This window comes from Gavia stellata, chromosome 1 (assembly GCF_030936135.1).
Source record: "Gavia stellata isolate bGavSte3 chromosome 1, bGavSte3.hap2, whole genome shotgun sequence".
NCBI classification, from domain to species: domain Eukaryota; kingdom Metazoa; phylum Chordata; class Aves; order Gaviiformes; family Gaviidae; genus Gavia; species Gavia stellata.
Window position 1 is genome coordinate 116762327 of NC_082594.1, and position 21914 is coordinate 116784240.

The 21914-nt window shown below is 44.0% G+C and overlaps 1 protein-coding gene across 1 annotated transcript in view; it reads right to left on the reverse strand.

Moving 5' to 3' along the window:
* Nucleotides 1–17553, reverse strand: part of PTGFRN (prostaglandin F2 receptor inhibitor) — a 38929-nt gene extending 21376 nt beyond the window's left edge. The window contains exons 1-6 of the mRNA XM_059820937.1: nt 17520–17553; nt 16069–16548; nt 14777–15196; nt 12392–12775; nt 7547–7972; nt 145–564 (exon numbers count right to left, since the gene is read on the reverse strand). Of these exons, the coding sequence (XP_059676920.1) occupies nt 145–564; nt 7547–7972; nt 12392–12775; nt 14777–15196; nt 16069–16548; nt 17520–17553 (2164 nt within the window). The remainder of the gene's footprint in view (nt 1–144; nt 565–7546; nt 7973–12391; nt 12776–14776; nt 15197–16068; nt 16549–17519) is intronic.
* Nucleotides 17554–21914: the final 4361 nt, after the last annotated feature.

A 21914-nucleotide genomic window follows, 5' to 3' on the forward strand; every position in this document is an offset into this window, starting at 1 on the left:
AGCTCTCAGCCATCACACCATTTGGAGACCCCTTCTGTGTTCCAAAGAGTAGGTATTCCCAGAGACAGGGAAACCACTGGGAGAACATCAAAGAATGCTCTCCCTTTCTGGCTTAGACACACAGCTGCCAGATTCTATACCAACCTGATGTCTGAAAGTCTATCTGGATAGGGTTGGATAAGCCATTCACTGCTTCACGCCACATGCCACCACCACCTGGAGACCAGGCAGTCACCACACAGCGATACAGCCCAGCATCAGAAATCTGGGTCTGATACATCCTGTAGCGGAACTCATTCTCTTGGACCTTCTCCAGAACCACGCCGTCCACACGGGTCTGGTCCGTCCAGTCTTCCAGCCGCACTACTGAATCCTGGTTCAAGGAGATTATCCGAGTGGTTCCATTGGGGTTTGACTGATCTGTTAGTGGCTTCTCAGCTGTAATGAGGACAGAATAGCGTGGCGTCTTGATGTTTTTTGAAGACACTTTGCATGTCATCTCAAAGGTGTGGCCTGCTACAAAGAATGGCTTCAATTTCACCGCCTCCACTGTAAGCGTGTAATCTGAAGAGGGAAGGAAGAAGAGCAGCAAGAGAGAGGTTAATAAATAGCTGCAGATATTTCTGCAGCACCTTTCAATCTAGGAGATTACAAATAAAAAAAGTACTTTTTTTGGAGAGACAAATCCCAGCACATTTATCTAAACACATATGGACATCCCAGAATGCTACTCAACAGAGCACACATACCAGTACACAACAGTTTGTGTCAAGGTGCAAGGATTCAAATGAACACCGAATACTGAACAGATAATGCAATACACAGGTCATAGTGTGACAGGACCTCCAGGACTTCATTTTATTCAGGAGTAAAGATGTTAGTCAAGACTCAGAGTCGCAGTTTTACACTGGATCTGGAAAAGCACCCTCAGCAACAGGGTGCTGAAATACTCATGACTAGCGAAAAAAGCTGCTACTAACTGAATCGGCAGGACTTAGCGTAGCTTCTTTTATTTCCCATGAAAATCCACCCTAACAGCAATCCAGACACATTCAGCTGAATTCCCAAGATCAGTTGAAATTGCACGACAAAAAAGTTGGTGGTAACATGAGTGGTCTCCATCCCCAGTGACCCCAAGCACACACCTCTGTGTTGAAAGAGTTCGGTATACCTCCGCTTCCACGTGTGTTCTTTTCCCTTGCTTCTCATGCGTTCACCTGAGTACAAGCCTACCAGAGACCTCGATGTTTCCCAACAGCCCATTTGGCATCAAGAATGCCAGCAACACTTACTGCTCAGTTTCCTTTCCTTTCTTCAACATTCTCCAAGGCTGCCGGCTCCTCAATCCCAAGAATCCCTTAATTACAGGGTTTGGGAAAATTATACATCTAGAAGCACAGCCCCAAGACACAAAAAATACAAGCTCACAATAAGAAATTGAGAAAATGAGGAGTGACTGAAATCAGAACCAGATAAAAGGAAAGGGAGTTGCTAGTTTCCTGGCACTGTGATGAAGCGACATCGCACACACTCAGGTTCTTCTTAAGGAAGGGGTGCTGGGGCAGAACACACAGCTTACAGCTACTTCCCAAAGTAGCAGTATTGCAAGAATTCAGTCAGTCCAACTTTCTGGACTTACTTTGCTGCACCATATTCTCACCTTCCCCACCCCCTCACCACCACCCCACTCCCACCCCTAAAAAACCAGGTGTAGACACGTTAAAAAATAAACTACACAGATCATCTTTATGCAAGGTGAAACTTCTCAGGAAAAGGGAAATGAGCAATGGTGAGATTGTTACACATTCCCCAAAACTGAACTAAATGCAGTAATATTTATGCCCTCCCCACAAGAGCAACAAGATACTTGTCAAGATTACATTTTGCAGTGTTTTGCCTTCAAGCAGCAGTTTTCACAATGAGTAAACACAGCCCACAAGATGAGAAACCCGGTATGACAACTTTAAATCAGTACTGTATAAAGCAGATCACAGTACAAAGCTATATAAAGAAGCAGCAGGAGCAGGGAAGGCTGAGCTGCTTCCTGTGGTCTAGTTGAGCACAGAATTACTTGATACTCCACACCAACCCCACACACACATTTCCACCCGCTAAGCAAGTGGGAATACGAGAGTTGAACATTTAGGCACTCAGGGTACAATCACAATTGAAGTTGCACACAAGGAGTCATTCTCTGCTCCCTTGGGTGAGAACTCATCATGCATCTGATTCTAGACTTCAAATCCATTTCCTCATTCTGTGTGCATGAGATTCTGGTATCACCCTCTTCAAAAGGTTGCAGCACTTAGGAACCCAGCACCGACCAGCTTGCCACATATGTTAGGACTCTAGTAGACAATTATATTTTTGCCCCAGAAGCAGAAGTATTTGTGCCACATTTTGCTGCTTTCTAGACCTTGTGAGGAGGCTCTGGGCAAAAATCCCTCCCAATACAAACATTCTTTCTGCTGTTGATCTTCATGTCAGAGCGCTGGGTCCCAGACACCGAAAAAGGTATCTTGCATTTGGTCTCTCATACATCTACTTGAGACAAATACCTTCACATGATCAGAGCAGTACGGACGTAGCTGAGAAGAGACAACTCTCCCTACTATCTGGGCTCCAAATGCCTTACACTTCCAACTATTCCCTGAGCCACAGGTCAGGCAGCAGAACACAAGGGAGTGCCTTGTCCCCAGTAAGGACAGAGCAAACTTTGTTCCTAGACATCCTTTCTTGACTTTCCATTTGAGGGCAACAGAAAATACTGCTTTTACCAATTATTTTTGCTACAGAAAAGGAGAAAGCATTGGTGGTAGCATGGGACAGCAGCAGAAATGTCATATGTGGAGTTTGTGGAATAGAACATCTGAGGCCCAGAGATGCAGCTGGAGAACAGTAGTAGAATTCAAAAGGGTTAGAAATTAGGATGCTAAACAGAGAACAGGAAGATACATTCTTATGGAAGTCCTTCCAAAGGATTTTTCTACCTTTTAAAAACCCCAAATTCCTTAGGTTGGATGAATACAGAATGCAGAGGCACCTCCTCTTATGTGAGGCCATAAGAAATGCAGACCAGAATAGGGAAGGGGACACAAAAACCAGCAAGAAAGTCAAAAAAGATCAAAGGAACATTTCTGAAACAGCAATAATAGAGACCTGCATATGGAGTTAAGTAAAACAACAACAAAAAAAGCCTCATATCTTATCAACTAGAAAAGCCTGCATCGCCATTCTTAACAGTACAGTTCTGTGCCAAAATTGTTCTCCTTCAGTAGCAGCAGATGAAATGTAATTAGCACTCCATCACCCCCACCTACAAAAGCATGTAGTTGTCTCTGCATGTAACAGTGCACATTATGGGAAAGAGGAGAAACCAAAGATTTGGCACTTAGGTTAGAAACAACAGTAATCTGCAAGAACAGTTAAGTGGGAAAGGAAAGTTTCTTTATGTTTCCTATGTTAACAGAAACTACTCATCAGGTCTTACAGCATAAGATGGGCCAGAGAGGTCAAAGAACATTTTCTTCCAAGAACTGCATTGTAAGACCGCATTTCTAATCTTCCAAGAATTGCCAAGGAGGCAATGTCTATGTCTTGACCACTACCCTGCACTCTTGCCCCTCCACACACATACCTGCAATCCCATGCAGAGTCTCACCTCCTTCGTGTAAAGCTCCATGAATTAAAAGCACGATAAACATGCCCTGGTCGGTCATATACAGGAGGCTGCAATCGGCAGAGTTTATGTTGGAAAGCGGTAGGGGAAGAGATCATAAGCAAACCATACACAAAGCTTATAACCAGTTTCGGCGCTACTCCAAGACAGAGGGCTAGCAGCAGAAGAAATCCTAGCCAAATGATTCAGATAAAATTTGAGTAATAAACTGTACTTTGGAGCCTGGCAGTGCATGCCTCTGCCTTCCACCACAGGCCACTCCAAGTGGTTAAGCCACTCTATAATTCTCTTGCTCTCTACCACAAAGTGCCTGCTCAGATTCAAGAGTACTTCCTGGGTAGCGACCAAAAAGAGTTTTCACCTAATCTAAGCCAGTCAAATTGCTACAGAAGCCTAACAGCTACAAGGGCAAGGAGACTTCAGGAAACAGCAGACACCTTCCCTGCACTCCACTGACTCTGGTCGAAAATGCACCACAATGGCCACGGCTAACAGTCACCTTAGAGCCTAACGTCTCGTCAGCAGCTTCAGGTAACACCATCTCAATATTCATAAAGGCTTCTTCATCCCCCAGCGCACTAGCTAGATTGCAAGTACAGGGAATGCAACAGACATTAAGGTAATGACAGCTTTGCCTTCGTAGGAGGAGGAAACTATACAATGCCCTGAGGTACAATTGTAGCCCCAGTAGCTCTGAAAATACAGCAGGAACACTAGGTCCGCACCACAGCCTGACACGTGTCTATACAACGCAACAGCTCTCCCCACTGCTGCACACACACGACTAGACCACCCTCACTGGCCTGCTCCCCTGCCAAGCAAAGAGCATAAACTCTTCACCCTCACACAGCCATGGCCACGCGGAGGCCAGCCACCCCTACCTGGGGCTCGTACACCTAACTTAATGCACTTTCTTGTTCCTACACCCAAACTGGCGCGTACACCTGGCAGCTTGGTGCCACGGGTATGGGAATTTCTTTGCTCAAGAGGAGCTGTATGTCTGTACTACGCAATGTCTATTACACACCAGCAACAATAAAGACAAGCAGGTGGCAGAAATATCACCTGTTCTCTCTTCGCAGGACTTTCTGAAAGATTAAGATGCCCTTCCTCACAATTAAATGTGATGGGAGGGCCTGGGCAAGCATTTAGGACAAGCAACATTATGTTAAATACAATTATTTTGTAAATGAAAGAGAGAAATATTAACAAAACCCCAAATAATAGTACCTTTGGGATTTGGAATTTCAATTAAAAGATAATGTTCTCTTTTGCAAAGAATTCCATGCAGATCCAAAGTTGACAACACCGGTTTAGGAAACAAGCACCAATTCTGCATTCCACTGCAAACAGCAACCGTGTTTTAAATATAGGCAGTACTCACACTCAAATTAATAAATAAAATTATCTCTTAAACTATCAAACTTTTTTCTGGGTTGAAAGTCATCTACAGAGCCAGTCAAAAAAGGTTTCCTCCCTTCCTTTACCCCTTTTTACTGCTTGGAATTTGTACTCTACATAAGCAAAAAATAACAATATAATTGATGCTTTTCATTTTTGAGGTGAGATAAAGATGCTTTCTTTGTCACCTTGGCAGGGGAGAGAGTAGAAGAAAGAGGGGAAGAAACAAATCAGGCAGACCATGTCAAAAACAATGATGATCTATGATAGTGATTGGCTGCATTTGCAAAGCTGAGTAAGCAGAAAGACATGTGAACATTATTGGTCCCAACAGAACAAAACAGAAAAAGAAGATAAAAAACCTCGTTAAAATGGGCAAACATACAACTTATTATACAACACACACAAAAAGGACTTTGACATCTTCACGTGATGTTTACATTTTAAGCAAAGGCTTCCTTATCCTGAACACCCTTCTCTGCTGACTGACCCACAGACACAACATAAAACCATTTCTCCTTTCTCAAAAACTCAGAACAACCTTTTCCAAAGTGGGATTTCTCTGAAGTCCTCTCCCCCGAGCACTGCTCTGAAGTTAACACAGATGATGCAACTAATGAAATAGTTGGAAGAAAAGCCTCTATATAGGCACAAGCTATCCAAGGAAGAGGCAAATTTCTGTTCTCTCCTCAGGCAAACACGTGGGACTCTAGCCGGTCGCTTTTATAAGAGCTGGGAGCAGTTCGGGACTCAAATCACAAGAGATACTTGTCAAAACAATAGTCAGAGAGCAGAGGCAGCAGCAGATTAACTCCTTCATAGTTGCTGGCTACAGCACTAGCCTCACAGAGGAGCCTGGAGGGGTGCAAGGCATGCAGAGAAAGGCATCTGGGGCTAGACTGCTGAAAGAGGCGGGGTGGGGACACGTGAGGGGTGGAAGGGAAGAAGGGAGAATCAAACCTATATATTGTCCCCCCCTCCTTATATACATGCTTTTTCAGTAGAGAAGGTGTTTCTAGGAGAGCTCACTTTCACATCATAAATTCCCCAACTCCAAGTTTTGCCAACAAAATGTACTTTTCAGCATGGGGACTATAACATTTACATTTCTGTTGCAAAATTAGCAGAGTTTTTGGAATAAAACCAGAAACAAGGGAATGTTCACACCTGTCACGGTTTGTTTGCCCTCAGAAATGTCAACACAGGCTGAAACTTTTCAACTCCAGCTGGTCTCTCTAGCTGCTCCAAAGGCGATGATCCATTACGTTCACATGCACATACACACACACACACTCCGTGTTGTGGCATAACAACTGAACTAATTGTGACCACCATTCACCATTAATGAGAGATCCAATTCCTGCTGGAGTAGCCAGCTTCAGCAAAAAAAATTACCTTCTTGCGGACCACACGTGGTTTGGGGATGAAGGGAGTACTGAGCAAGCAGCCCACCACTACTTCCTCCACTGAAGCAGAATCACAGCAAAAGCTCTCCAATTTGCTGTTTAGGGATTATCCCTGAACAACTTTAAACTGATTTCAAACTACTTGTCTCTGAAACATAGTTCTAGGCCTGTGGCTGCCTCAGCTAGACTGTTAAACAAATCTATCGGGATAAATGCAAAATGCAGCTTAGCTCAGCACAGATTTTTGCCACAGACGTTACATCCTAGGTTATCCTATTCCTTCTATTCCTGTCTGACAGACCCTCTTGCATGACCTCACACCTAAGCCAAAACGCTATCACTCTACAGAACATCCAGGATACACACACCCATTTTAAACCAGTGTTAAGCAATTCAGGTAACTATTCAGCTTCCAAGAAATGCTCCCAGAGTCAGTTTAAATACTGATCAGAGCTAGTTCACTTCTGCCTAAAAATGGCCCAGATCCAAGCAAATCACAGAATGACTTTGCTCTGCCACCCATTTATTTTTTGATACTCTGATACTACTATGCCCATGAGCTTCCTCAGCAGTGCCTTCTAAACACGGACTTGTAGGAGAGAGGAAAAAACCTCTCAAACTGGCAGACAGAGAAGACTTGAAGTGAGTGACTTTCCTCTTTTCATCTCAAGACAACCCTGTTGCTAGCAGGAAGATGCATCCTAGAGAGACCAAAATACTCCGAGTCATGAAAGGGGGCAATGACCGCAGCATCGCTGCTGGATGCCACCCCTGCCACAGTGACAGCCCGGCTCCTGGAAGTCTCAGCACGGTTTGACTGATATATCTCTGCTTTGCACTTCCACTACAAACTGTTGCATAAAACTGGTGAGTGCTGTTAAGTAATTACTTCCCTCCACAAATAAGAGGCCTTTACACAGGGTAATAGTGTTTTTCCCCTCTTCATAACACAGAACCCCATTTCCAAAGCCCATTAGCAGGCTTTCGAGCTGACGGGCCTACTCCAGAGAAACCCATCTCAGCTATCCAGGTCTTTCAGCGAATAGGTGCAGGTTCCTACCTTGTGTAGCCCAGAAAATGCTGACAGATGCAGAAGTCACATCTTTGCTCTTTACCCAGCTGTTGTTGCGGTGCCTACTCCACGCAGAGATGACACAGAAATAATCCCCTCTGTCACTTTCTGAAGTCCACTGAATTCGTAAACTGAAGGTGTCAGCAGCCTTTTTAGAGAAGATTATTTCCCCGTTCTGAGTCCGCTCTCTGCTCCTGTCCCCAAGCAGCAGAGTCCAGTCTGCATCCATCGTGGCCAGGAGTTCCTCTGTCACCACATCGTCACTGCGCAGGCGCTGCCTGTAGTACCAGGAAACTGTGAAGCGGATGTTTACTTCGGTGTTCTGTGCGTTTGTGATCCTACAGTTGAGCTCTGTGGGGTCATCTGAAAACTTGGGTGTTTTAGAGGCATTCAGAAACACCTCATAGTCTGGCTCTGTAGGAGAGGAAACCCAGAAGAAAGAGGTTAGAAGCTACAAGCAGAAGGGAGAAAGTGCCAGAGCTTATTAAGAGATACTGCTAATGTCTAACATCCAGTCTGTGAAAGCACCTGAGCTAGAAGCCAAGTGCCAGAATATGCATTTTTCTTACAAGACCTGGGGACTTGGAACTTGGACTCCAGCTCTCAGACTTGCACCAGTCTGACACAAGTACCCCTAGGTCTGCATTTTCAAACAAGACCTTTCATTTCGTATGTCTAGTCAGACCATTTCAGAAAAATCAGGACTAAGATTTTATCGAGCAAAATCATTCCCCCTTCTTTAGGCCTGGCCCCAGTAACCCACCATGTGGGTTCAGTTTCAGCCCAGCCAGCCACCTTTTGCACCTGTAAAAACGCCTGGACAGCCTGCAGCAACAGGAGACTGGTTATTCTCTAGCTTTGACTGACCACAGACATCCCATTTCCCCAATTTCTTTCCAGGATAAGAGGACATTTCCCATCCTGAAATGCCTTCTTTTCCACACTTAACCATCCCATCATGTCTCTACAATACGGTTTAAGAATGTTAAAAAACAACCCAAAACCCAAAGCACCTCACCCAGCCAGACACCAAAACCAGGGGGGCATGGGCACCACCACTGGCACTGGCCACAGGCAGCACCAATAGCAGTGCACAGTAAATTTCAGCAAGCAGCATAATAAATACTAAGCAGGTTAAGAGTTGAAGATGCGTAGATTAGAAGAGCTTCACAGTCTGAATAGAGACGTACGTGCTGTACAGCTATGAGGCTGGAATACCTCAAGCTTGAAAAGGAGTGCCTGAAATTCATGGGTTAAGAATGGGGCTGTTGTATTTAAATCTGAAATAGCTGGCTGTCCAAAGCTTAAAAGCGATAAGACAGCCACATGACTATTTTCTCTCAGACTACAGAGATAGTAAAGGAAAAAGATTACAGCAAGAACCTCATACCACAAAGGAAATACATATTTATTTACTAGTGTTAGAATATTTTTCTGCCTTGCTGTCTACTATAATTCAGAAGAAAGACTAGCTTTCCAACTGTTCGGCCAATACTCATCACATGGCTTTTACATCGTAAGTGTATTCAGTGCTCTATATTTATTTCTTGCTTTATGTTTTATTTGGCATTTTGCCCTCCCTAGAAACAATTAACCGAAGCTGTAATTGGGACAGAGAAGGCAATCCAAGGCTAAAACTCGGGCTTAGCTCACCAATAAGCCAAGATAATAAAGCACCTTAATAGAACTGCTGCGCAAACTGTGTGTGCACATGCACTTCTGGACTTCGGATGCCAAGGATAAAAACAATTCTACCAAGCAAGCTGGCTGCTGCTACGTCAGCTTGCAGAAAAGATCTCTCACCATTAAGTGTCATGCATGCAGTGTCCTTGCATCTAGCAAGAACAAGGGCGTTGATACTCTAGTGTCTGGTGTGTATTTAGTGATACTGATGGTGAGTTTCTGCAGTGTTAGGCAACACATAAGCATAAAAGTACTGTTTACATAAGTCTGTAGTACCTACTATCAGTGAACTTAAGTGCAGATTTCTGAACATTTTCAATATAAGGCAAAATAAAAAGAAAATGCACAGAATTCCTCTCCTGCAACCAAGGCATAGATTATTAATGGTGGCCAAAACCCACTTTTGGTGTAAGTCCCCGTAGATCCTACAGCTACACTACTCTTCCTGTCTCATTCACAGAAAACTCACCTTCTCTGGGGCCTCATGATATATTGCTCACGCGCCGTAATTTTCTTATGATTCCCCATCGCCTCCCCCTACCCCCAAAAAAAGAAGGCATTCAAGACCAGTTAATATTTTCACAGCAACAAAGACTTTGAAAGCAGAAACTTTTCTCTAGACAGGAACACAAGAAGAAAAAGCTGCAAGAAACTCATGTTCTTAGAAAATGTCTTCAGGTTTGTTGTATTTTTGGGCAGGGGAAGGACGGCTAAGAAGAGAGTTTTGGCTTTGAAAGCACCACTCCAGATAGGCACTTCACCCTGACAGACACTCAAACAGAGGATTTAGAAAGAATAAAAGGCTGGCTGGATAAACCTCATTCCTCCACTCTGTCAGCTGTCAAAGAACAGCCTCACTGACAGTTCAATGACTTAATACTCCAGCAGCTCTTAACTTCCATTAAGGAGGAGGAGCTGATGAATTCTGGATGCAGTTGAAAACCTCAAATGCTGAAAATTTATTCTACTTTCCCTTGCCCTAGCAACCAAGCAGCTGCTGAAGAGCAGATTTTATTTTCTCCTGTTCCCAAATAATGCCAAATTGGAATGGAAAGAGTAAGGAATAGTCCTACAGGTAAGGACAGTTCAAGAGAGTACCTGAGCATGCAGTGCACCTGTGCATGCATGAACAGGCGTGCATGCATGCACACGCACACAAGTGAGGCTTCCCAGCACTCACAAGTTGAATGTGCAATTTGAATGGCTGAATGAGGACAGGAAATGAAGACATTCATCACTCGTGCACTTCTAGCACACATTACAAGTATGCTTGGAAACAGCCACGGCTCAACTGCTCTGAACAATGCTAAAATGCAAAATTTAAAGTCATTGCCACTGGGATTTAACCTTGTGACACATCTATTTATTTCTGAAAACCAGGCTTCAGAGTGGGCTCTCTATATGCTGGCCTCATTCAGTAGTTTTATGTTGGAGGAGTTCTGCCTTTGTAACTGGACAGTACCACCAGTTTCTGATTACAAGAGGCTCTGAAACGGATTCATTGAGAGGGTTTAGGCCCAGATACTTGCATCCAGTCAAAGCTGGGAACAAACACCAAGTACTACAGCTCTGCCAGTTCTCCCCCAGCTCACATCTATGCTCATTCATGCTTCCAACACAACCAATAATTTGTGAATTTCAGCAGGTGCAGATACCTTACCTACAGCATCCTGCAACACCATCCTGAGTTTCATTGCTTATAAATTGAAGCTCTTCTCTCCTCAAGATTAAACTAGGAGACAGGATGGGTAGGCTGACATATCTAAACCTACCCCTAAAATGACAGGCTTTTTAGAAGTTTTGTTGGAGTTTAATTTTTAGCATTTCTCCCAAGTAACTTTACTTCTAAGGATATCTGCATAGAGAGATCTCCAAAACTTAAAGAGTTCAGCTGGCATAATGCAAAGCAAAAGCTTTACGATCTGCAGCATGCATGAGAGACAATGAATCTCCAAAACAGATTTGTCTTGGAAAAGGGGTGTAGGGAAACATACCATCAGCCTGCCCTTGTAGGTCAGGTAGATCAGATAAGCCTGTGGAATCTCTTACCTACAGCTTCTGTTCCTCATTCAAGTCAACAAATCTTAAATGAACAACTGTTGAACACAGCTGCTTCTAACCAGCTCCTTGCAAAAAAATGTCGACATTGATTAAGAAGGGAAAACCACCAAGAACAACTGGGGAATAAAGGAAGGAGAGAATAAAGAGATCATCAAGTTTCTGTTTAAGTAGATTTTTTTCCTCCACTGGTAAATTAAAAGAACTTGCTGCAGAAATGCTGAAGTAACATATGGAAGCCGTAACTTCAAGTGCACAAACAACCCTTTGCTTGTCCAAAAGGCTAAAAATCCACTCATCTCTAGGACTGAATGATGAAAAATGCACCACACTGAGTGGGATGTTAAATACCTCAGGAAAATCTGTTTTAGCGGCCACTATACTAATCAACACTGCCAGCATTAAGTTAGCCACAAGCCGAGTCTCTCACTCAGTCTCATTACTCAACAGCTATGTGACATGGTCTTGTAAAATGGACTTGTGTGTTGAGGGAGGAGAATAAAGCAGTATAAATGCATGTTCCATTCTAAATCCACCAGTAGAATGTGGTGCCTCTACTGATTAAAACAACAAAACAAAAACCCAACTTTGAAAGCTATTATTATTAGTTCATTATGAAGTTTCCATTATAAATAATTTTTATGGTATATGACTCAAAAATCAGGGGAAGCATCTGATATCATGGTGTTCAGAGCTCAGAGAGAATGTCTGTTGCTGGATCGCAGCGCTGCTAATGGTATGAGGGAGGTGAAAGGGGACAACATGACAACAGCGGCAGCTTCAGCCCCTGGAAAACAAGGTAGCTTTTAAGTTCTATTTCCCAATTGGAGAGTGTTCAATGATACCAGAAAGTGGAGTGCATGGGTGCGACGTGTGGTAGGAGATCCTAAAACCCTATAAAGTACAAACCCCAAACCCCATAGGATAGATCAGTATTTTTATATGTGAGAGAGATACCCTACATATAGATGATAGATGCAAACGAGAAAGAAACTTGCACAGAAAAGATTCTGCAAGGTCCTCCCCCTTTTCTGATGGGACCAAGGAACGAGTGGTACATTACCTGTGAAGTCTGAAAGCAGAATCACTCACCTAATGCTGTCACCACCACACTGACTGGTGCAGATGTCCTCTCCACCACCTTATGCCAGCTCCCGTTGTACAGTGGTACCCAGACACCTGCTTGGCAGAAGTAGTAGCCAGAGTCTTCCACATTCACATCACGCACCAACAGGCGATAGGAGTTCCTATCTACATGGCTCAGGCTGATGCGAGTTGAATCACTGACAACAGAATCATGGTCCATGCTCAGCAAAACCTGAGCATCTGGTAAGGTATCATCAGGTGACACAGAAAAATACCACATCACCTCTGCTTGGAAAATACCACTCCGATCTGTTGTGATATTGCATGTAAGATCCAGGGAGTCCCTTTCGGTCATAGAGACATTGCTTGTTGAGATGACCACATCTAGAGCTTAGAAATGAAGAGACAAAAATTCAAACAAAAATAGTAATTTTTTTTTTTTTAAAAAGAGTCCACTGTAAGTTATCCAGGACTTCACATTCTATTACAGAAGCTTCTGAAGTAGCTCAGTAGCCCTACCTTCAAATGCCTATTGGATATTGAGCTGCATGATCTATTACAAGGGAAGTACACATTATCATTCAAGCAAGGGATGCATGATGAGGGTGGGGGGAGGAAGGGAGGGAGAACAGGGATTTTATAAGTCAAGAGCAACTGGTCCATGAAGACTTTGTTCCAGTGACAGACCCACACGTCACCTTCACACAGCAGGAAAACGTGTACAGGATTTTCCATTCTCACAAGAGGGTCACGGTGTTTTGGGACTCTCTTCTCAGAAGAGAAACTGTCCACTGAAATCACTAGAAACTACATTAGAACTCAACTTGGTTTCTGCTGAAATGGTTTTGAGCTCCTCTAACAGAACAGATTTAGGTAAGAAGCAGCCACGGCCACATGTTTGAGTCCTGACTGACCTCAGGTGTGTTGCAGAAACATGAACTGGAAGCAAATGGAAGGCAGCGGTAACTCCTTATACTGCTAACTCCTCCACTTACTGCTCTGACCAACACACACTGGGGACTTGAAAGCAATGCCAATAGCCCCTTAAAACACATTTAACAAACTCCTCCACTGGCCAGTGAATATTTTTAATATACATAACACATATGGTCATAGCCAGCATTCAAAGAGGACCTTCTGCATTCTGTAGGTTACCAGGCTGGCCGTAGCTTTGTTAAAAGAAAGCCATGGGATAAAAGTGTCAAGACCAGGAGTAGGAAAAGCTGGCCTTAGTTACTGGTGAGAGGTGAACCAGGGGTGCTGTCTGTGTTGTTTGTAAACTTCAGTGCAAATCATTCACCAAGTTACCTGGACACCGCATGTCTTCACCTGCTCATTCCACATTGCCTACAGATTAGATCTGGATCTCAGTGCACCACCGTTCCCACAGTGTGTAATGCAGCTGCTCTTAAAAGTCTCAACTGGGGCCAGTAGACAGGGCTGCTACGGCAGTGGCTTTCTCAGCAGATAATACAGTGATTAAAGGATTAAAAAAACGAAAAGATGCCTTACTGTCTGAACACTTCTAAAATATAGTCATAATCTCGCATTTCTGAGGGACCATTATTGCCTCTTTTTCCACCTACTGAGTGACAAGATGCATCACTCCCCTCTTTCCCTCCTCCAACTAGCAGTGGTAATGCTAATGCAATTAAGTGCTTAGGGCATCTGCTCCTGAAATCTATATGGGCAGGGATATCTAGATATCCCCAGCACAGCACTGTATGTATTTTTGTCTCCTTAGTCAAACATGCAATGATGTGTTTAACAGAACCATTACTGTCCTAGACCCCTGCCAACACAGTGGAACGATCAGACCAGTGATCCAGTGTCAGTAATTAAAATCACTGGATAATTTGTCCTGTTAAATTATCAGTGCTTTCCTCCTTTCTCTTGATCTTTCCATGCTATTTTAATAAACAACATACAGAAAAGCTTCACATCTGTCAGTGAATCACAAGCCACTTTTACAGGCGAAGTGCAGCTGTTTCGTCCTATGGGACAACCTTATGTTAATGAGAGAGCAGAGGGAAGGTTTGGGGTGCTCAGGGGTTAAATACAATGTTTATTTAAGAAATATAAAAACCAGAAGCAATCTGAAGTGAACTAAGGATGAGATAAAATCTAGGTCTATGCATGTAAGAGGTTCCAGTCAATCCTTCCATGCCATCATCCCTCTTCTCCCCAAAATAAAATCTAGAAAAATTATGCCAAGTGTTTTCTATCGACTGAGATGTAAACAGGCCAGCTATCCAAACAGCACTCTAGGTTCTCCTGGAATGTATCCTCATTTAGTTCAGCTTACCCAATTTCTGCTCTCAAAGTATCACATTCTGGACACAGCACTACTGTAGCTACGAGCTGTGACCCCAGCCCATCAGTAACACTCACCAGTCCTTTGGATTGCCACACTTGCTATCTCCACGCTCTTCTCCTGAATCTTCTGCCATGAGCTATCCACCCCTCTCACCCACTCGCTCACAAGACACCTGTAGGCACCCCCATCCACCGAGGAGGCCTGGGATACAGATAACTGATACGTGTCATTCGCTCCTGTGTCCAAGCGGATATCTCCATTATGGTAGCGCTCTTCATAGCGAGGACCTGGCTGGAATTTGCCCTCATGAGTCAAAGACAGGATGTCCCGCCAAGTCAATCCACTTTTGATCTGCCAAGTCACATGCAGGTGAGTATGCTCTGGTGAGGTGGTAATTGCTGAGCAGCGCAACTTGAAGGAGTTACCCTCAGACAGCCTGAGAGACATTGAGGAACGTGCTTTTGAACCACTCACCGATAAGCCATCGGAAATCACTATTTAAAACAAACAAACAAAAAGACCAAAGACAAAAAGACACAAGTATCATAAAATGGAAGCAAGAAGAGAACACCCACACTGATCTGTTCAGATATGAGGCAGTAAAACTACCACAGAGCAACACCTGGCCAATCATTCCTTCTTCCACACATAAATATATACAAGGAACAAGAAAATTCAGCTGAAAATCCATTAAAGGAAGTGCTCCACTTTAAACAAGCCAAGACAAGCATTCAAATTAATTTATCCTTCCCCACGCTTCAGTTTCTCATCCGAACATCATCATTCTGACTATTCCCATCCAGAACCATCTTGATTTTTCATAGGAGTAAAAGATAAGACACTGGAAAAAAATAGTCTCCCAAGTTATTACCAAAGAACCCTAAATGAGAGAGCAAACCTAAGGCATGACTGCAGTATCAACATGCTAAAGGGAAAAGGAAGATTACCTCTTTCATACAGAAAGATCCCTAAATGACACTATAAATGAGAGAGAAGACAGGCTGTGGTTTTTTTACCTGAAGTTAGCCTCTCTACCCAGAGGCTTAGGGACATTAAATATCTGCAGATATCTTCAGAAAACCCACTGCTTAGTTTTCCCATTTTTATTTACATATTTACTAGACCAAAAAAAGGAAAGCGGTGTTTATAGTAAACAGCCCCTCTTCGCTTCTTCACCTCACATGCCTTTGGTATCATACTTCCCAATTTTTGATTTTGGCTTTAGAATTAAACACAAACAGGGAGAAGAAAAAGGAAAAAAAAACCCCACAATGCTCACAAGTAACAGAAACTCAAGATTCATAAGAGTACATCTAAAATCAGTATCAAAAACAAATTTAGAGCACACCTCACTCTTCAGAAATACCTTTCACTTGGACCTCTGCATCATAATTTCCCTGAACGGTGGCATCAGTGCTGGGCGTGGAGCATTTGTATCTCCCTTGGTCAGTTGGCTGGATGTTTCTAATCACAAGTTCCACAGCATCGTTGCTGCTCCGTCTCAGTTTGATATCCCCGTGGCCCACGCGTTTTTGGTACTCCTCAGAGGTGAATGTAGAATCCCAGGTACTCACTATCCGCACGAAGTCAGTCTCCCGGGAGAACTCCCAGTCAAAGTTCTGTTCACTGGGTCCGTCGTAGTCACTAACACTGCAAGGGATCACCACCTCTGTGCCCACGACTCGAATAAGAGGACCTTTGGGCACCCTCACAACACGCCCTCTGCAGAAAGCTAGGCAGGAGAATAAAGAGAGAAAGAACACACAGTTAACAAAGAAAGTACCAGGATAGATTTCGACCAAAAAAAACAAAACAAAAAAAAAAGAATAAGGTTGGCCACCCCACTCTGCAGAATGCTAGAACTAGCAAGAGCAGTATTTCCCATTAACATTTAATCTCACTGGAGCAGGAGCCTCTAAACACACCATTTTTAGTGTGGGCAATCTTTATTTCATTGCTTATGTAGTAACCACATTAGACAACGAAATACTGAAGGAGAAAAAATTGTAAGGAGGAAAAAAACCCAAGAGAACTAGCCATAGATCCAATGGGTAGCAGTTTCTCTACTACAAGCCAAGTGCTATGTGAGACACTTAAACAACATTAATAAGTGGTTTTCATTACTGCAGTGAGGGCATAATCTAATGAGGCATTTTTATAAGTCTTCTGCTGACATCAGTAGAGGGTTTGATGTAGGAAACTAACTCACCCCTAGCTTAAGGGCCATAAGAATGGTAAGTTGACATTCTTCAAAAATGAGCATAGTCACTTCTGCCCTGAAGGGTCATGGCTTCTCCAATACAGGTGAGCTTCCTTGCCTTCCCAATTGATTTAAAAGGAAGAACTGATTTCAACAGACACAGTTTGATTGAATGGATTTCTGCAACCACACTTGTTTCTAGCACGCATTTCTTCTTTGGTAGAAGTCCAGGATCATGGGAGCACGAGCAGAAAAGGCTCCCTCCAAAGCAGAGGAACACACAGTGTTCAAACCATGTTTTCTGGGACTGTCTTGCTAGAAGGATGGAATGACTACAGGAGTTCTCTGCAGCAGGCTAGCAAAGCAGCATATTATGCTCCAGACAAAACTGTGAACCACTTAAACTAGCCAGAGGACCTGGCAAAGACACAGCAGGAGACTTTCCTTGTTTATTCGGCTTTGTAGCCCAAAGAATAACCCCAGCAGCTGTACATGGATTTTGGCAGGTTCTCACTTCCCAAGAGCAAAATGCTTTGATTCATAGTTCCAACCAGAGAAATCTTTTCAGAAAGAGAGGGGTACTACCTAAACTCAGTCTCCAAACACGAACAGCCTACTGTATCCCACCAGCTCCATGTCCATAGCAGCCATTTTAGCAGCCAGGTAGAACAGGAGAAGCCAGAACACTGAAGGACAGATCTTGCTAAAATAAAACCAAGTAGATGGCCATAACAACATCAAAAGCAGTTGGACCAAAAGGTTGATCTGACCTACCACAGAGGCAAAGCCAAATTTAAACAAACAACCCCCCAACACACAAAGTCCAGCAACCCACAACTGCTCTAATTCACCAGCTACATTGGGAAAGCCACTAGCTAGTGACACAAACACCAATATACTTGCTGAGCCTTCTCCTCCTATTACTCTGTATGTCTTCTTGCTGTAGATTAAGACCGCACTCGCTGGCTCAGAACCATCATGCCAATAGGTATCCAGGTGTGGGCAAAGAAGTTAGTCTTGTGGAGAGAATCCGCCCACTGGAGAACCTGTTATAAAGTGCAGCTTGTCCCTCCAGAGCAGCATGGAGAAGGATGTGTTAAAGAATCAAGATTTCTGTGGGCGTTTAAAAACTACACAAGCAGCTGAACACACTGAGCATAACTACAAGAGAAAAAGCATCTTTTTTATCCCCAGTTACAGTTCAGCAAACAGTTGAACCAAGGACTGACACTGTCATTACCTCTGCAGTTCGTAATTCCAGCATGCTGTTTGCTTTGCAGGCTGTTCACGTGTACAGGCTCAGTTATAACAGTTCAATCTCCTCATCGCCATGACCTCCTGTATTCAACATTAGTACTTCATTAAACTTATTTGTAATGCAGTCTGGGGTTAATCTCTTACCCCTTATATCCCTCGCAGAAGATGGTTATTATGTACCTGATTGATCAGTCCTAATAAGGAAGCTGGACTTCTCTGCACCATTCACATATGAATTGGAGAGAAAAACTACCACTGCCAACGTATTGTTCCACAACCAGATGTCTTCAAGGACATCTCTCTAAACATAAGCATGATACAGTAAAATCATTGATATAGAAAAATAACCAACAAAAAATAAAGAAAGCTACAGAGCTCCGATATATTTCCTCACTAGGTCTTAAGTTCCAGCCCCATTCAATCCTTCAACTTATCCTCTTACAGAAAGCGGTCACAGCAGCAGGTAAGCTTTAAAGCATTGCCTGACAGCCAAACCAGCTTCCAGCAGACCACTGTGAGAAGTCAGCTCAGGATCCTGACTGAGAGCACTCCTCAAACGCTGATGTCTCTCTAGAAAATACTCTCCTGTGACACTAAAACAAGCAGACAACACTGTTCTGCATGTGTCTTCAGCTGTAGATCCACATACTGTGCACTCCACTAATCCAGTCTAGAGGTGACAAAGGCATGACTAACGTGGCAAGGGCTGCACATTTGTGTTTGAGATTAGCACCGACAGCTCAGTTTCTCTTCCAAGGTCACTACAGACCCTTTGACACTAAATGAAGGCAGGGGGTGATTAGCACCTTCGTAAGAGAGAAGGCAGGCCAAAGGGAAAGACAGGGGCACAGGGACTCCTCAACAAATCTGTTCGGAGTCTGTAACCTATTGCTGTAAAGCAGCGACTATCCCCCTCCTCACAGCACAGTCCCACAAGCAATTTCAGTTTAACACAAAGTTGGAAGGAGGGCAGTGGAACAGGCTGCAGGAGAGAAGAGGAACAGCCTGTAACAGTTGTAGTTTTATACTTTGCAAACAATAACATTTCTTACTGCTAAGATAAATTAGAATTCTTGTAAGGCAGCAGCACACAGAGACAGCATGACAATATAAGAGAATGAGAACTTCCTGCAGAGCATCTGCTGTGCCCTGCCCACAGGTGAGGAGCATGCATAGGGTAGACACTTGAAGGGTGAGCTGCATTTCTAGGTGACCCATGAGGCTCAGTATCTAGCAAGCTGCGAATTCAGGGTTCTGCCTTTCGTCCTGCAGCAGTCAACAGCAAGAGTATCCCTAGCTACAAAACAAGGTGTTACGGTCTTTGCTGTGTATTAGGGATTAACATTTCATGTAGCTGTAGCAGAAGGCACAGAGCTACAGACACTGATCTTGGCAAGAGGTGAGCTCCATTTTACTATGGCAGATAAATGAGGAGCTTTTACAAATATTTTATTCTTGCAGTGCCCTGTGTTACTCGCATACACCACCTCCATCTTCCCAGAGGAATCGAAGTTCAGCTTTCATGATATGAGAGCTTCAAACTCTGTAAATTTCTTGGAAACATTTATTTTTCATGACACCTAATATATTTCACTGTTAATATAGGGTGACATGTTCTTAATGAATTCATTTGAATCCCATTTAACTGTAGAAACAGAAGGAGCAGGACAGAATAGTGTATACACTAGTGACAGAAAACAACAGAACTTTGACGATTCAGTATTTTTCAGTATCACTGAGACCACCAAAGATGTATATTTAGTAGGAACTCAATAACTGGCTCTGTGTTATAAACTGCAATGCTGGACATCAAACCTGCCTGAGCACAAGATTAATTGCCTAAATACAAAACTTTATTTTTATAGAGTTACCAGACCACCAGCTGAAATTGCAAGGAACTATTTTCCAAAACAAAAGGTAATGGAGCCCCTGTAAAGAGGCCAGCACACAAACACAAGGGACAGGACTTGTTCCTTGCGCTCAGGTGACAGGACTACCAGGCTACACTGGTGCTTTTGGAGGGCTGGGTCAGAAACACCCAAAAAGTAGGGCCTTCATGACTGTTTGTCAAGCACTTGATGAGAAGATTGTCCCAAGGGAACGCATGAAATAGTCCACCAGGAACACAGGCAAAGTGTGGCTCAAGGTAGAATAATGAACTGGGGCCTGCCATATTAATAATAGAGGCAAGATAGCCCAGACATAGCCTAGGCCGTTCTGAGTTAGCATTTGTTCCCTAGCAATGGTCCATGAAGTATTTAAATTTATTTGTCCCATCACCTAGATGCAACATCTCATTGCTGTCCTTATATGAAATAATTTCAAAGAGGAGAACAAGGAAAGCAGATGACTGAATAGATAGGTTGTGAAGTCAATCCGAGTACATTAAATAGAAACCTGTTATTTTTAGGATAACCAAGAAAACAAGGCAGCAAAATTGTGCAAGATCTACAGAACAGGTGTGTCTGTTTAAACTCTCAACAAGCTACACAACTCCTCAAGAAAAGGGCTGGTGAGGATCTTCTCTTGCATTAGGGACATTACCTCTTACATTAGGTACCCAGCCCCCTGTGATGGTAGATAGTGATGGGGAGCAGAATGAAGCTCCTACAATACAAGGGGAAACGGTTAGCGACCTGCTGCACCACTTAGACACCCACAAGTCTGTAGGACAGGATGGGATCCACCCAAGGGTACTGAGGGAGCTGGCAGAAGTGCTCACCTAGCCCTTTTCCATCACCTACCAGCAGTCCTGGCCAACCGGGGAGGTCCCAGTGGACTGGAGGTTAGCAAATGTGATGCCCATCTACAAGAAGGGCTGGAAGGAGGATCCAGGGAACTACAGGCCTGTCAGTCTGACCACAGTACCGGGGAAAATTAGGGAGCAGATAATCTTGAGTGCCATCACGCGACACGTACAGAACAACCGGGCGATCAGGCCCAGTCAGCATGGGTTTATGAAAGGCAGGTCCTGCTTGAATAACCTGATCTACTCTTATGACAAGGTGACCTGCCTAGTGGACAAGGGAAAGGCTGTGGATGTAGTCTGCCTAGGCTTCGGTAAAGCCTTTGACACTGTTTCCCACAGCATTCTCCTGGAGAAACTGACTGTTTATAGCTTGGATGGGCACACTCTTCGCTGGGTAAAAAACTGGCTGGATGGCCAGGTCCAAAGGGTTGTGGTGAATGGAGTGAAATGCAGCTGGCAGCCGGTCACAAGCGGTGTTCCCCAGGGCTCAGTATTGGGGCCGGACTGGTTTAATATCTTCACCGATGATCTGGACGAGGGGATCGAGTGCACCCTCAGGAAGTTTGCAGATGACACCAAGTTGGGCAGGAGTGTTGATCTGCTTGAGGGTCGGAAGGCTCTGCAGAGGGATCTGGACAGGCTGGATCAATGGGCCGAGGCCAACTGGATGAGGTTCAACAAGGCCAAGTGCCAGGTCCTGCACTTGGGTCACAACAACCCCAGGCAACGCTACAGGCTTGGGGATGAGTGGCTGGAAAGCTGCCCTGCAGAAAAGGACCTGGGGGTGTTGATTGACAGCTGGCTGAAGATGAGCCAGCAGTGTGCCCAGGTGGCCAACGGCATCCTGGCCTGTATCAGAAATAGTGTGGCCAGCAGGAGCAGGGAGGTGATCGTGCCCCTGTACTCGGCTCTGGTGAGGCCGCACCTCGAATACTGTGTTCAGTTTTGGGCCCCTCACTACAAGAAGGACACTGAGGTGCTGGAGCATGTCCAGAGAAGGGCGACA